This window comes from Salvelinus fontinalis, chromosome 7, assembly GCF_029448725.1.
Source record: "Salvelinus fontinalis isolate EN_2023a chromosome 7, ASM2944872v1, whole genome shotgun sequence".
Lineage (NCBI taxonomy): Eukaryota > Metazoa > Chordata > Actinopteri > Salmoniformes > Salmonidae > Salvelinus > Salvelinus fontinalis.
In genome coordinates this window covers 49,653,260-49,669,543 of record NC_074671.1, presented here as the reverse complement: position 1 = coordinate 49,669,543, position 16,284 = coordinate 49,653,260, and the positions used below count along the sequence as shown (strand labels likewise).

Sequence of the window (16,284 nt, the reverse complement as noted above, 5' to 3'; positions counted from 1 at the left end):
AAACAATTGTTGGAAAAATGACTTGTGTCATACACAAAGTAGATGTCCTAACCGACTTAACAAAACTATAGTTTGTTAACAAGAAATGTGTGGAGTGGTTGAAAAACTAGTTTTAATGACTACAACCTAAGTGTATGTAAACTTCAACTGTACATATGATATGTGTAATGTAAGATATGTAAACATTATTAAAGTGGCATTATTTAGAGTGGCATTGTATAAAGTGACTAGTGATCCATTTATTAAAGTGGCCAGTCTCAATGTAGGCAGCAGCCTCTCTGAGTTAGTGATTGCTGTTTAGGAGTCTGATGGCCTTGAGATAGAAGCCGTAAGATGAAGTTATAATACCACCTGTATACATGACCAAATAACACATTATAAAGAGAGAGTTATACCATAGGCTTCTACAGAGGATAGACAATGGACAAGCCAGAACTTAAGAGGCTGTGGAGGGGTTGGCTAGGGTTAGGATTGTGGTTGAGGCTAGGGTTAGGTTTGAACCGGGATGTGGATATGAAGCTAGGGTTAGGGTTGTGGTTGAGGCTAGGGTTAGGTTTGAACCGGGATGTGGATATGAAGCTAGGGTTAGGGTTGTAGTTGAGGCTAGGGTTAGGGTTGAACCAGGATGTGGACATGAAGCTAGGGTTAGGGTTGTGGTTGAGGCTAGGGTTAGGTTTGAACCGGGATGTGGATATGAAGCTAGGGTTAGGGTTGTAGTTGAGGCTAGGGTTAGGGTAGAACCGGAATGTGGACATGAAGCTTGGGTTAGGGTTAGATTGGAGATTAGGGCTGAACCAGAATGTGGACATGAAGCTAGGGTTAGGGTTAGATTGGAGGTTAGGGCTGAACCAGAATGTGGACATGAAGCTAGGGTTTGGTTTACCGAAGTTGGCCAGTTTGAGCTCCCCCAGGTAGCTGATGAGCAGGTTCTGGGGTTTGAGGTCCCGATGCAGGATCCTCCGACCGTGGATGTAGGACAGACCCCGCAGCAGCTGGAACATGAAGATCTGATGGACACACAGACAGACAGACATGCAGGAAGAGTATGGTCAATGGTGAACAATTAAAACAACTGAAAGAGCAGAGGAGAGATTTTAGGGTGAGAGGGAAAAGGTATGGTATTTGTTGAGGTTCTGTTGATCACAATATTGAACTTACCCTGACATTGTAGGAATGCAGGCCCCCTGGGTGCTGCTTCATATACTCAGCCAAGTCTGTTTGTACGTACTCAAAGACAAATGTGAGTGCCTCTTTGGTGTGGATGATGTCATGGAGCAGGACAATGTTGGCGTGTTTCAGGCCTTTCAGGAGTGAAGCTGGACAGACAGACACAGAGCTAATACCAATTCACTTTGTTCACAGTGGAAATGGAGTTTGATAAGCACACGCAATTCTCCTAAACATGCTAAAGCTAACATGACTTCACTTCAGTTCATTTCCTGGTTGGGGTTACTCTGAGACGTCAAAGTATCAATCCTGTTTCGCATGTACAGTATGTGCCTCCTGGAAAAGCTCTCACCCTCTCGGATGGCAGTGAATGGCACGCCTTCTTCAGTCTTCATACGGATCACCTTCAAAGCCACCAGGTGCCCGTTTATCCTGAGGGCAGAGTAGAGGAGAGTAACAGAGAGAGTGAACATCCCACGGCTCAGTTATGGTGAGAGGGGATATAGGCAAATACAGTAATACAGGCAAATACAGTAATCTATTATAATTTATAACGGAGCGATACAATTCATGACCTCATTAAATGTCAACAAAAACACCCTCCATTTCTGCATTGCTGCCAACCAATCAAATCACATCTCCTACCTGACCGAAAAACTCTTATCTTAGTGCAGCTGTGGCTTTTGGCAGCTCTCTGCCTGCTCTTCTGGAGTCTGACTTGATGTGTTAATAAAGCTCTCTGCCTGCTCTTCTGGAGTCTGACTTGATGAGTTAATAAAGCTCTCTGCCTGGTCTTCTGGAGTCTGACTTGATGAGTTAATAAAGCTCTCTGCCTGGTCTTCTGGAGTCTGACTTGATGAGTTAATAAAGCTCTCTGCCTGGTCTTCTGGAGTCTGACTTGATGAGTTAATAAAGCTCTCTGCCTGGTCTTCTGGAGTCTGACTTGATGAGTTAATAAAGCTCTCTGCCTGGTCTTCTGGAGTCTGACTTGATGAGTTAATAAAGCTCTCTGCCTGGTCTTCTGGAGTCTGACTTGATGAGTTAATAAAGCTCTCTGCCTGGTCTTCTGGAGTCTGACTTGATGAGTTAATAAAGCTCTCTGCCTGGTCTTCTGGAGTCTGACTTGATGAGTTAATAAAGCTCTCTGTCCTGAACACTAGCATAACGTCACCAAAGATTTGTATAACTAAAGCAAGACAGACCACAGCCTGTCGTTTCAAATGGAAACAAGTGAGTAATAGTGGGCAGAGCAAGGAGGTGGGCAGAGCCCAGCACAAACTAGCAAGATCCTATTGTCACGTTCTAGCACACATTTGCACATTTCCATTAGGGAAAGCCTACTCTGTGAAGTGTGCGTGTGCAATAACTAAATAACTACATTTGCCTTCTAAATAAGGGTAAAGTCTACAAAACTTAGTCCACTCTATTTGTAACAGATTATACTTTTGGGAACCATAAACTGTATTGAGATCAAATGTTTAATTGTTGGCCAAAATCCATCTCGTTCCATCTTCTCCCACTGCCGGCCACTGGGCTTCGTGGAAACGCCAAGCGGATGCTTCGCATTTAAACATCTGGTGAAATATCTGTTCTATCTGTGACGTGACCTCTGGCAGCCTCGACTGTGTGCTGTTTGACCGTATGAAGTGAAACCACTGTGAAAGGCTTTATATGCTCTGTGCTCGTTAGCGTAGAACCGTCCAATAGACGTTCGCAAAAAAAACCTTGTCCTTCGTCAAACGAACAGCACAGGGGACAAATAGGGTCAGTCAAATCAACACCAGCTGACATAGCGGTTTAGTTTGTAGGGATAATATAAAAGATGGGTCATATACGAATGACTACACTGACCTATTGGACGCTGTCAGGGTGGGTGACGTAGTTATTGAGCTGTTCATCAGTGTTGAGTTGTGGTAATGTCTGACTTCAGATTCCGCTTGCTCTTTGGGGTCAAGGTCGGGTTACTGCATAAGCACTTGATGACAACTGATTGATTGATACTGACCGGCTGATTCCCTTGTAGACTGTAGCGTATGTCCCCTCCCCTATCTTCTCCAGGTTCAGGTAGGAGTTAGCTGTGCCAAACTCTAGGCCTGTTTTCTGTGAGGACGGACACGCGTGTGTTAGGTGGGGTAAGGTGCCGACCTCAAACATTTACAGTACATCTTCATATTGACAGAGTGAGGTAACTGCAGGTACATTACAGATAAAACCAGGTGCCACCTACCTCACCAAGCCTGATCCCAGATCTGTTTGTACTATCTTGCCAAATCCTAACGTCATTGTCACACACCATAGTAATCATACAGGTGCATCAAAGCTGGGACCGAGTGACTGAAAAATGGCTTCTATCTCTTGGCCATCATACTGTTAAACAGCCATCACTAACACAGAGAGGCTGCTGCCTACATACAGACTTGAAATCATTGGCCACTCTAACAAATGGATCACTAGTCACTTTATTAATGCCACTTTAATAATGATGTTTACATATCTTGCATATCTTACTCATCCCATATGTAAATATATACTGCATTTTATACCATCTATTGCATCTTGCCTATGGTCATTGCTCATCCATATATTTATATGTACATATTCTTATTTCATCCCTTTACCTAGATTTGTGTGTATTAGGTAGTTGTTGTGTAATTGTTAGATTACTTGTTGATATTGCTACACTGTCGGAACTAGAAGCACAAGCATTTCGCTACACTCGCAATAACATCTGATATCCATGTGTATGTGATGAATAACATTTGATTTTATAACAGATCTGGGATCAGGCTAAACTTCCCAGTGCTCACCCATTGGAAGTCCTGATCGAAACTCTTTGCTCCCATAGGGTCACTGTTGCTGCGTCCTCTCTGGACCGTCAGCCTGCGGACCTGCAGCGTGTGGAACCAGTGAGGCTGGGGCTTGGAGTAGGATGGGTCTGTCTCATCCAACTGGCCAGGTGAATGAGAGAGAATAGAGAGTGACAGGAGAGAGAGAGAGAGAAAGTGTGGTGGATGCAAATAAACACACGGCAGACGACAGAGAGAGAGAGACAGAGAGAGAGACAGAGAGAGAGAGAAACAGAGAGAGAGAGACAGAGAGAGAGAGAAACAGAGAGAGAGAGAGACAGAGAGAGAGATAGACAGAGAGAGAGAGAGAGATAGATAGACAAAGAGAGAGAGAGATAGGGAGAGACAGAGAGCGAGAGAGAGAGATAGGGAGAGACAGAGAGAGAGATAGACAGAGAGAGAGAGAGACAGAGAGAGACAGAGAGAGAGAGAGAGAGACAGAGACAGAGACAGAGAGAGAGAGAGAGATAGGGAGAGACAGAGAGAGAGAGACAGAGACAGAGAGACAGAGACAGAGAGAGAGACAGAGAGAGAGAGAGAGAGAGAGAGATAGGGAGAGACAGAGGATAAAGAGAACTAGAGAGAGAGAGACACAGATAGACAGACACAAGAGGCAATATGAGGAGACTGTTCTTTCTTAGCCTCCCCACCAACTGTGGCTAACAACATGAAAGACACAGAGAACGGCGAGTGTACAAAACATTAAGAACACCTGCTCTTTCCACGACATAGACTGACCAGGTGAATACATGTTAAAGCTATGATCCCATATTGATGTCACCTGTTAAATCCACTTCAAACAGTGTAGATGAGAAGGGGAGAAGACAGGTTAAAGAAGGATTTTTAAGCCTTGACACAATTGAGACATGGATTGTGTATGTGTGCGATTCAGAGAGTGAATGGCCAAGACAAAATATTTAAGTGCCTTTCAACGGGGATATGGTAGTAGGTGCCAGGCGCAGTGTCGAGAACTGCAGGTTCCCGTGTGTGTCAAGAATGGCCCACCACCGAAAGGATATCCAGCCAACTTAACACAACTGTGGGAAGCACTGGAGTCAACATGGGCCATCATCCCTGTGGAACGCTTCTGACACCTTGTAGAGTTCATGCGCCGACGAATCGAGGCTGTTCAGAGGGTAAAGAGGGGGGGTTCCTAATGTTTGGTGTACTCAGTGTAAAAGTCACAATAGAGAACAGGACATTTCAATGTGAGCTGTGCTGATACAGAGGCCTGTGATGTCCCATGGGAACATTATCCATCCCCTCACCACCGCCAGGGCCCTACGCTACTCAATGGAATTGCTTTCCTCTGTTCCTGTCGACGGCGCCTTTTTCCAAAAATACATTCGTTAGACACGGCAGAATGTGTGTTGTGGATTCTCTGAATGTCGTGGACAGGCGTGGGGCGAAGAAAGGGCCAAGAGAGACAGGCAGCCTGCTGTTGTGATGACACATCTATTATTGTAACTAGCCATCTTGCAGCTAGTCAGCTAGAATACATTACCCACCAGCTTTGTTTACAACTTTGGCATAAAAACTAAAAACTCACAAGCTAGCTGAAAGAATCGCTGGCTACCCCGAGAGAAAAGGTTACTGTCAACGCAGAGGTAGCGGCGTTTTCCCCGAGAGAGAATTCCCCGTCAGGAGCATTTCATTGAACCTAATTGATGTGTGCACAGGGCACACTGACAGACAGAGAGACATCACTAAATACACGACACCGTTGAATATCATGTGACACTCAGTGTTAGTGTGATAATCCAAGGACACTGACAGTAATAACACAGTGGCACCAGCCATCACCCTAACCAAGCCTGCAGAATCAGACACACACACACACACACACACACACACACACACACACACACATGCTCACTGCTACCTCAGCAGATGGGAAGAACGCGACACTCCTGCTCTTGGGAGATGGGGGCTCCTCCATTCCCTCCTCCTCCCTCCCCTCCTCCTCCTCCTCCCCTCTTTCTCCATCTTCTTCGACCACAACACAGCACCAGCAGCAACTCCGGGCACACAGAGTAGCTGTGGCCCTGACCCTCCATCTCAAATCCTCCATCTTCCTCTCCCCCCTCTCTCACTTCCTAGGCACTTTCTCTCTCCTCCCTCTCCTTCCCTCTCTCGGTCTCTCTTTCTTTCCTGTTTTCGGTGCGGTGGGTTGGCCCTGAAGCTCATATGACAAGCATGAGACTGGCTCCAGGAGTACAGTCCCATGACCCCCTCCCTATCCCAGTAGCAGATAAACGGAAACACCATGAAACTCGACCTAATTTGAACAAGAGTGCACATTCATGTCAGCGTAAGCTGAAGAAGAGATGACAAGTGTGTATCGGTGTGCGTGTGTGAAGAGAGACACAAAAGGAAGGGGACAGAGAGGAACTCATGGAGGGAAATCTCATTTGAGTGTTTTATACGAATTAACATTCTATTTCTGTTCCATTTAGGGGTTGGTGGAGGGGGGGAAGGGGTTCTGTCTCATTTCCTCTACACACCACTGGAGGCTTCTCTCCTGTCTTCTTCTCTGGTATTTATTTTTAATGGAATCCCAAATATTTGCATGGGGCATTCCGAATATAATACAGTGAGGGATTGATAGAAGTCCTCCATTATCCCTCAACCGCCATCGCTCATTGCTCATCCACCCCTCCAGAAAGTCTTGGCGTGCCGAAAACACAGTTTGAGGCCTAACACCAGCTAGCTACAGATCCAATCCAGCCTGTATGAGGGCGAGGTGTGAGGACTGAGGAGGATTGCGTGTGAGAGGAGAGATCAGCGGGTGAAAACGGTCTCCCACAGAGCTGCCATAACCTGCCAATCTGAACCACTAGTAGCTTTTACTGTTTGTGGTTCACTTTCCCCATTTTCCTAAAACAGGTTTCCATCCTCTCAAACATTTTCTGAACTGCACACAAAACATTTCCGCGCAGGTTTTGGAGGACACGCGGCAGTTAGTACCACCACATAATGATGCTTTTTGGGAGTGCTGAGTGGTCCACGTAGGGCAGCAGCAAATGGGAATTAGCTCCATAAAGAGTGTAATTACTGTTTTAGTAGTCGAGGGCAGGGCAGGCTAGAATGTAGAGCTCAGAGGGGAGGCGAGGCTATTTTTGTCTCGCTTTCTTTTCAGAGACGTAGAATGTCAAATCTGATGGTGCTCTTTCCGCTATGGGGAGGAGACAGGACTTAATGGCCCTTGAAATGAAATGCCTCTCCAACTTCAACGCGACAGCGGGAGCAACGCTGAGTGGTGGTGGTGGTGGAGTGTGTGTGTGTGTGTGTGTGTGTGTGTGTGTGTGTGTGTGTGTGTGTGTGTGTGTGTGTGTGTGTGTGTGTGTGTGTGTGTGTGTGTGTGTGTGTGTGTGTGTGTGTGTGTGTGTGTGTGTCTACAGCCCCTCCCTCCCTCTCATGCTCCATCTCCTCCACCCACTCTTCTCAGCAGGGGGCAGTGTTGACTATTCTGTTCATCTTCTCTCTCCCCAGGAGGGACGGAGGAGGACGCCAGAGAGAAACAGAGAGAGGGAACAACAAAGTACGTCTAACTGTCTAAAACTCTTGTGATACATAGTCGAATCTGACCCTTAAAAATAGTCTTTCGTAAGTGTTTCAGTCACGGACAATAACACAGGGTATCTTACCTCCTCATATCCCAGCTGTCTTTGCTTCAGACCTGCCAGGAACGAAAGACAGAAAGAGTGAACACTTGTTAAGAACAATTGGATAGAACACTGGTTAGAACACTATGATAGAACACTTGGATAGAACACTATGATAGAACACATGGTTGGAACACTTGGAAACAACATTTGGACCAAACCATTTGGACCAAACCATAAACTTTAAGTTCCTGTGTTTCAAGGATGCTACATTGTCTACTGCTTTTATCATTGCTTTGTAAGAATTCAGCTGAAGATAGAATTTAACGTTAAGTCCACTGTGGTAAAATTCTGTAGCTGGGAGATTCTAATGGAATGTGAAAAGTGGAGCAGGGATGTCAAATGAGAGAGGAGTGGAGCAGGGAAGGAAGAAGAGGAGGAGGAGGGAGAGGAAGAGGATGAGTGACAGGAGGAAGAGATGAAAATGTGTGCGTGTGACATGTGAGTGATGATGATGATATAAGTTGGGGAGTGTGAGACAGTGAGAGAGATACACAGACTTGGAGAGAGACACAGACAGACAGAGAGACAGAGAGAGACAAGGAGAGAGAGACAGACAGACAGACAGACAGACAGACAGACAGACAGACAGACAGACAGACAGACAGACAGACAGACAGAGACACAGAGAGACTGAGAGAGACAGAGAGACAGAGACACAGAGAGATTTGGAGAAAGACACAGAGAGACATAGAGAGACAGAGAGAGACACAGAGAGACAGAGAGACAGCGACACAGAGACACAGAGAGAGACAGAGACACAGAGAGACACAGAGAGACAGCGACACAGAGAGACAGAGAGAGACAGTGACACAGAGAGACTTGGAGAGACAGAGACACAGAGAGACTTGGAGAGAGACAGAGAGAGACACAGACACAGAGAGAGATAGAGACACAGCCAGATGGGGAGAGAGACAGAAAGAAAGAGATACAAAGACAGAGAGAGAGAACTTGGAGAGGAGTCTGGGTCAGTAGCTCTTTCTCATAAGTGACAGTCAAAGTTTGCAGGAACATGACTGCTCCTTATCTTCTAAATGGGAAGGCATCGCTGTACCCATCCAGACAAGACATTACATTTAGGGCTGCTTGACTTGAATAACAATAGGCTTTACAGAAAGCCTTATTCCCTGTATGGCAACACATATAGTATTTAAACAGAAAAAGATACTGTAATATAAAACTATAATTGTTTGTCAATAATCAATTTGATATGGGAAATTGAGGGTATAAATGTATGTTGTTGTTCATATAAAAGCCACATCTATAAATTGACACATTGGATAATTAAACCCATACAAACATGTTCCAGTCTAAATATCTTTGTCTTGGAAGAATACAGTACAGCTGGCACATTGCCTTTTCCAAATAACTAAAATTCCTCTTGGCTCAGCATGTGCAGCTATCGACAAAGTCAAGTTATAATTAGATTGGGTAGAAACTAGGAATGCCAACCAGGAAATGGAGGTCATGATCTCTGCTGTATGTGCAGACATCCTGGGGTAGGGACGTTCTGGTATGACTCTGACTGAAGGGCATTGGACTAAGGTGAGGTAAAGTAGCTACCATAGAAATAGAATCCCTAGAACGGAGGCCTCCCGAGTGGTGCAGCGGTCTAAGGTACTGCATCGCAGTTCTTGATTAGTCACTACAGACCCGGGTTTGATCCCGGGCTGTGTCACAGCCGGCCGTGACCGGGAGATCCATGAGGCAGCACACAATTGTCCCAGCGTGGTTCAGGTAAGGGGAAGGTTTGGCCGGCCGGGATGTCCTTGTCCCATCGCGCTTTAGCGACTCCTTGTGGCGGGCCGGGCGCCTGCACACTGACCACGGTTGCCAGTTTGGCGTTTCCTCCGACACATTGGTGCGGCTGGCTTCTGGGTTAAGCGAGCAGTGTGTCAAGAAGCAGTGCGGCTTGGCAGGTTCGTGTTTCGGAAGACGCATGGCTCTCGACCTTCACCTGACCCGAGTCCGAACGGGAGTTGCAGCGTTGGGACAAGACTGTAACTACCAATTGGGGAGAAAAAGGGGAAAAAGTAGGTTAGGATATTATTATATTATAGCCACTAGCTCTGCCTTGGTACAGCACGTCAATGCAGTCAGGGTTATTTATGGAAGAGAGATGGAGGCACAGAGAGACAGTCACTCATGCTCCATCACACGCCGAGCCGAGCCCACCATTCACCACCTACACTCCCTCCATTCCTATCCCTCCATCTCGCCCTCATACAGACCCGTACATACAGATAGCCCTCATCCGTATTCCTGAGGCAGAACAGAGCAGAGCAGAGTGGGCCGTAGCTGTTGGAGGTGGACACTTGTCACAGGAAGGCAGGCAGCTTCCAGGCAGCTTGTTAATCCACTACCCACTGGGAGCAGCCTGGGGGGCTCAGAGCCAGGCAGGCATATGTTGACCGGAACGAGCCGCTGTAGCCTTCCAGCCAGGTCTACCAGACAGTCACAGACAGAAAGACATCTCACAGATGGGCACCACACAGGTACAGCTTGAGGGGTGTCAAAAAAAGTGCAACTTTGTCTATTGTCCAACTCACCCAGGGGGGAGTGGGGGTATTGAGGAGGGGATGAGATGTGTCAGAGAGAGCGAGCGAAGCTGAAAAAGCACACATACACACAGATTGGATTCTTCAAGTACCCACTCCTCAATGAATTGAGGTTGAGGCATTTTGGGGGTGGGAGTCGATGTGTCATTGATGCTCTTATACTATTTCCTCTGAGCTCTATTGGAATTGAAATACCCTGTGGTGTGTCCCCCTCGTAGCCAGTCCTGTCCTCTATAATCGTACCTCTGGCATACTATCATACTGTGTTGTGTGGGATACATGGAAAATAGCACAAGTAGGTAATGATTCAAGACGTGAGTAAACATGCAATCATGTGTAGAAGCGGTGTACGAGCAGCCTAGTGTACAGACATACTATCAGCCTCTCTGAATAGCGTAGAGATAGGCGCTCGTTTGAACATCCTGTGAGTTATGCTCCCAGGCCAAGCAGCTGAGCAGTACATCATCCTGATACCAGATCTCTCTCTCTCTCTGATAGAAATTTGCAAAGCTCATCCGAGTCTCTTCAGATCACAGAAAACAACCGTTTCCTTGTTCAAACTGACAGGACAATAGAGAGGAGGAACATCAGCTGTCCTGCCTGTGTACGATAACAAAATCACTTAGCACAGTTCTGATTCGAACAACACACAACCAATGTGGCGGAAACTGGTTAGTGGACGTGCCATTGCATTTGAATTGGCAGTGACCCCTAACAGATTTGCCCTGAGTCTTTTAGAGGACTACAGAGCACTTACTTTATTTTGTTTACACTGCAGCTGTGAGAGTGATGCATTATTCATCTCTGTCTACAGAACCACCAGCATCCTGCTTCCCCAGCTCTATAACATTACAACTACCCTGAGTGTATAACAGCACTATAACTACCCTGACTGTATAACAGCACTATATCTACCCTGAGTGTATAACAGCACTATAACTACCCTGAGTGTATAACAGCACTATAACTACCCTGACTGTATAACAGCACTATAACTACCCTGACTGTATAACAGCACTATATCTACCCTGACTGTATAACAGCACTATAACTACCCTGACTGTATAACAGCACTATATCTACCCTGACTGTATAACAGCACTATAACTACCCTGACTGTATAACAGCACTATAACTACCCTGACTGTATAACAGCACTATATCTACCCTGACTGTATAACAGCACTATAACTACCCTGACTGTATAACAGCACTATATCTACCCTGACTGTATAACAGCACTATAACTACCCTGAGTGTATAACAGCACTATAACTACCCTGAGTGTATAACAGCACTATAACTACCCTGAGTGTATAACAGCACTATATCTACCCTGACTGTATAACAGCACTATAACTACCCTGAGTGTATAACAGCACTATAACTACCCTGAGTGTATAACAGCACTATAACTACCCTGAGTGTATAACAGCACTATATCTACCCTGACTGTATAACAGCACTATAACTACCCTGAGTGTATAACAGCACTATAACTACCCTGAGTGTAATACAGCACTATAACTATCCTGACTGTATAACAGCACTATAACTACCCTGAGTGTATAACAGCACTATAACTACCCTGACTGTATAACAGCACTATAACTACCCTGGCTGTATAACAGCACTATAACTACCCTGACTGTATAACAGCACTATAACTACCCTGACTGTATAACAGCACAATATCTACCCTGACTGTATAACAGCACTATAACTACCCTGAGTGTATAACAGCACTATAACTACCCTGACTGTATAACAGCACTATAACTACCCTGAGTGTATAACAGCACTATAACTACCCTGAGTGTATAACAGCACTATAACTACCCTGAGTGTATAACAGCACTATAACTACCCTGAGTGTATAACAGCACTATAACTACCCTGAGTGTATAACAGCACTATATCTACCCTGACTGTATAACAGCACTATAACTACCCAGTACCCATCCCCCCTGACAACCAACCTCCCCCCTAGGAACTGGAACCGCCTGCACCTTGATGCCTTAGCTGTCTACCTTCCCTCCCCCTGACAACCTGCACCCACCCTGGGGGAGATGTGGGTTACCATCTCACTCCTCTCCCGTCTTGTCTCCCACTGAGTGAGAAAAACACATGTTCTGCTTCTTACCTCATCCTTCACCTCTCTCCTCACCCCTTTCCTCTCCCACTTAGCGAGCAAAACACCCCTCTGCTCCTGCCTCCCCTCAACCTCTCTTCTCCTCTCTCCCCTCGTGATCACATCACCCCTCGCGTGTCTTCTCTCCCACTTTGGGAGCAAAACACCCCTCTGCTCCTGCCTCCCCTCAACCTCTCTTCTCCTCTCTCCCCTCGTGATCACATCACCCCTCGCGTGTCTTCTCTCCCACTTTGGGAGCAAAACACCCCTCTGCTCATCAGCATTTTTATGCTTTATTCTATAAGCTGTGGGTTTCCTAGCTGCATCTGTAGATCAGCAGTAGAACTTGCCAGTCCGTGCCAAGCTGCTGACACTTGGAACAGTCCGGTCCCTAGTGGTGCCCGCATCCCTGGAACACGGCAACATACCACGCTACAACACCCGACCCTGTTAACAAGCTGCTGCCTGTCATTACCTGTAGAGTGTGTAAGGATAGTTGTCATGCCAACAAGTTAGGTATGGTGTTCCCTAGGTAACATACAATACATTCCCCCATGCAGTGTATCCTGGAATCTGGCATAGTACAAAGATGGAACACAATAAGCATAGCAGGCTACCAACGAGAACTCCGTAAATACTGTTTGTGGGTATGAGGAAGCTTGAGCAAGCACTGCTCGATCCCCTAACCCGACTGGAGTCAGTGTGGTACTGTTTCTAGGGAGGGTAGGTTCGACTGATACTCACCCAGGCGATGGAAAGCCTCAGTGGCTGCTTGTCGTAGGTTCTGCATCCCAGCGTTGGTTCCTGCCTGGTGGTGCTGTGGAACTGCTGTGGAACCGCTATAGAACCTCACTTCCACCCCGGCATCCTTAGAACTGGACCCAGCTACAGCAGCGCTCTCATCTCAGTCACAGCCCCTCCTTGTCTTCAGCAACCTAGGACGTAAACAGCTTTAGCAACACAGACAGGATTTTCCTATTTTTCCCTTTTCCTCCTTTCTCCTTTTGCCTGAAGGTGCTCTTGCCTCCTCTATTGCTCTCTCTGTTTTGCTCTCTCCCTCTCACAATATTGCACTGTATCCTCCCACTCTCTCTTTCCCTCCTTTCTCCCTGTCTCCTCCTGCTGCCAGTTCCTCTGCTGCCTGGGAGACAACATTCAATAGCCAATCAGTGGCGTCAGATAGGAGGCACTGCCCAATGAGCTCTCAGTGGAGGAGAGAGCAGGGGCTGCTGGTGTGTTTTGAAAGGTTGGAGCTTGAGCATTGTGTTCAGGGAGTCACTAATGTGTGTGTGTGTGCTGTGGGCAGAAGTGAGCCACGCTTTTGATCATCTTCATTCCATTAACTCAAGCATAGATTGGTTAAAAAAAAACATCTAATTCGGCACACAGAAACTAGAGGCCGTGAGTAACTTGGTCAAAAAGAATGGCACCGATTGGCCAGTAGTCTTACTTAAACCCTCATATTTGCCTCAAGGACCCGTAAGGTCCATTAGGATAGATTTTCCTCCATCTTGGACATTTTGGAAAACCTGAAAAACATATTCTCATGAACCATAAGTCCAAAGAACATCAAGTTTGGTACATCACTTAACTTAGTTTGAGAAACGCTTGATTGGTTAGGAGATGTCTGAGTTATTGATAAATCAGGTCCATTTCAAATAAATCCTTTGTAAATCCCCTTCACAATGGTCTATCAACTTGAAACATTGTAGGGTCATCACAGACATTAACACGGTGAACCATGTTAAGTTTTGATTATGTAATGATAATGCTTCGAATAATCATAAAAAATCTTCTCATTAACTAAAAGTCAGATTCACTCCAAATTAGTCGCTAAAGAGTATGGGAAAAGAACATTGACGCTTTCAAAGATGGCCGCGCTATAACAGTAGATGCATATTAGCATCTATGCTAAAATATGCCAAATATATATATTTTTTTAAACATTTGAAAAACTTATTCTCACGAACCATAGGACCAAATGACAAATCACATGAGTTATTAACAAATCCAAAATCAGATTTTATGTGTCCATTTAAACCACTGTAAATCTACTCCACAGTGGCCTATCGACTTGAAATGTGTCATCACTCTCATGGACGTCCCTAAGATGAACCGTACTGAATTCTGTTTTGATATCTGGAAAAACAAGGAAACTATTAACTATTAACAACTCATTCTTTGCATATGTAACGCTAATGCTCAAAATGATCTGCAATCATCTTCTCCTCATGAACCGTTTGGAATTACCTGGATTTCTGCATAAATTTGACATAAAATTTGATCTGATCTTCATCTAAGTCACAACAATAGACAAACTCAGTGTGCTTAAACTAATAACACACAAATTATTGTATTTTTCTTGTCTATATTGAATACATCATTTAAACATTCACAGTGTAGTTTGGAAAAAGTGTGTGAACCCCTAGGCTAATGACTTATCCAAAAGCTAATTGGAGTCAGGGGGCAACTAACCTGGAGTCCAATCAATGAGACGAGATTGGAGATTTTGGTTAGAGCTGCCCTGACCCATAAAAAACACTCACAAAATTTGAGTTTGCTATTCACAAGAAGCATTGCCTGATGTGAACCATGCCTCAAACAAAAGAGATTTCAGAAGACCTAAGACTAAGAATTGTTGCCTTGCATGAAGCTGGAAAGGGTTACAAAAGTATCTCTAAAAGTCAGTCCAAGGTAAGACAAATTGTCTATGAATTGAGAAATTTCAGCACTGTTGCTACTCTCCCAAGTAGTGGCCGTCCTGCAAAGATGACTGCAAGAGCACAGCACAGAACGCTCAATGGGGTTAAGAAGAATCCTAGAGTGTCAGCTAAAGACTTACAGAAATCTCTGGAAGATGCTAACATCTCTGTTGATGAGTCTACAATGCGGAAAACACTAAACAAGAATGGTGTTCATGGGAGGACACCATGGAAGAAGCCACTGATTCTGACTATCTCTGAAACTCACTTAGATTATACCTTTGACGATACAGTGGTAGCAATACATGGTTATAACATCTCCTGAAAAGACAGAAACGCCAACGGAGGCGGTGTTGCGGTCTATATTCAGAACCACATTCCTGTAAAGCTTAGAGACGATCTAATGTTAAATACTGTTGAAGTAATATCGCTACAGGTTCATCTGCCTCACCTAAAGCCCATTCTTGTGGGAAGCTGCTATAGACCACCGAGTGCTAACAGTCAGTATCTGGATAATATGTGTGAAATTCTTGATAATGTATGTGATATCAACAGAGAAGTACATTTTCTGGGTGATTTAAATATTGACTGGCTATCATCAAGCTGCCCACTCAGAAAAAAACTTCAAACTGTAACCAGTGCCTGCAACCTGGATCAGGTTGTCAGTCAACCTACCAGGGTAGTTACAAACAGCACATGAATTAAATCATGTATTGATCACATTTTTACTGACACTGCAGATATTTGCTTTAAAGCAGTATCCAAATCGATAGGATGTAGTGATCACAATATAATAGCCATATCTAGGAAAACCAAAGTTCCAAAGGCTGGGCCTAATATAGTGTTTGAGAGGTCATAGAAGAAGTTTTGCAGTGATTCATATGTTGATGATGTAAATAATATTTGCTGGTCTGTGGTGTGTAATGAGGAGCAACCAGACGCTGCACTTGATCTAACATTATCTAACAACACAGAAGGGGTTCTTTAATGGAAGCCTATCAAACATAATCCAGTTAGAATCAGGAATTCCCGAGGGTAGCTGTTTAGGCCCCTTGCTTTTTAAATTTTTTACTAACAACATGCCACTGACTTTGAGGAAAACCAGAGTTTCTATGTATGCAGATGACTCAACACTATACACGTCAGCTACTACAGCGACTGAAATTACTACAACACTCAACAAAGCGCTGCAGTTAGTTTCAGTGTGGGTGGCAA

At 45.1% G+C, this 16,284-nt stretch overlaps 1 protein-coding gene across 5 annotated transcripts in view; it reads right to left on the bottom strand.

The window, feature by feature from the left end:
- The window catches only part of LOC129859600 (cyclin-dependent kinase 15-like), a 36,545-nt gene that overhangs the window by 13,270 nt on the left and 6,991 nt on the right, over positions 1-16,284 (bottom strand). For 2 of the 5 annotated variants that reach the window (XM_055929584.1, XM_055929585.1), the window contains exons 2-8: positions 13,112-13,302; positions 7,661-7,692; positions 3,975-4,115; positions 3,173-3,267; positions 1,520-1,599; positions 1,159-1,316; positions 884-1,007 (exon numbers count right to left, since the gene is read on the bottom strand). In XM_055929584.1, the coding sequence (XP_055785559.1) occupies positions 884-1,007; positions 1,159-1,316; positions 1,520-1,599; positions 3,173-3,267; positions 3,975-4,115; positions 7,661-7,692; positions 13,112-13,157 (676 nt within the window). In that variant the 5' untranslated portion in view covers positions 13,158-13,302. Of the gene's footprint in view, positions 1-883; positions 1,008-1,158; positions 1,317-1,519; positions 1,600-3,172; positions 3,268-3,974; positions 4,116-7,660; positions 7,693-9,241; positions 11,531-13,111; positions 13,710-16,284 lie in introns of those variants that run through there. The other 3 variants (XM_055929587.1, XM_055929586.1, XM_055929588.1) reach the window with 3 other exon arrangements.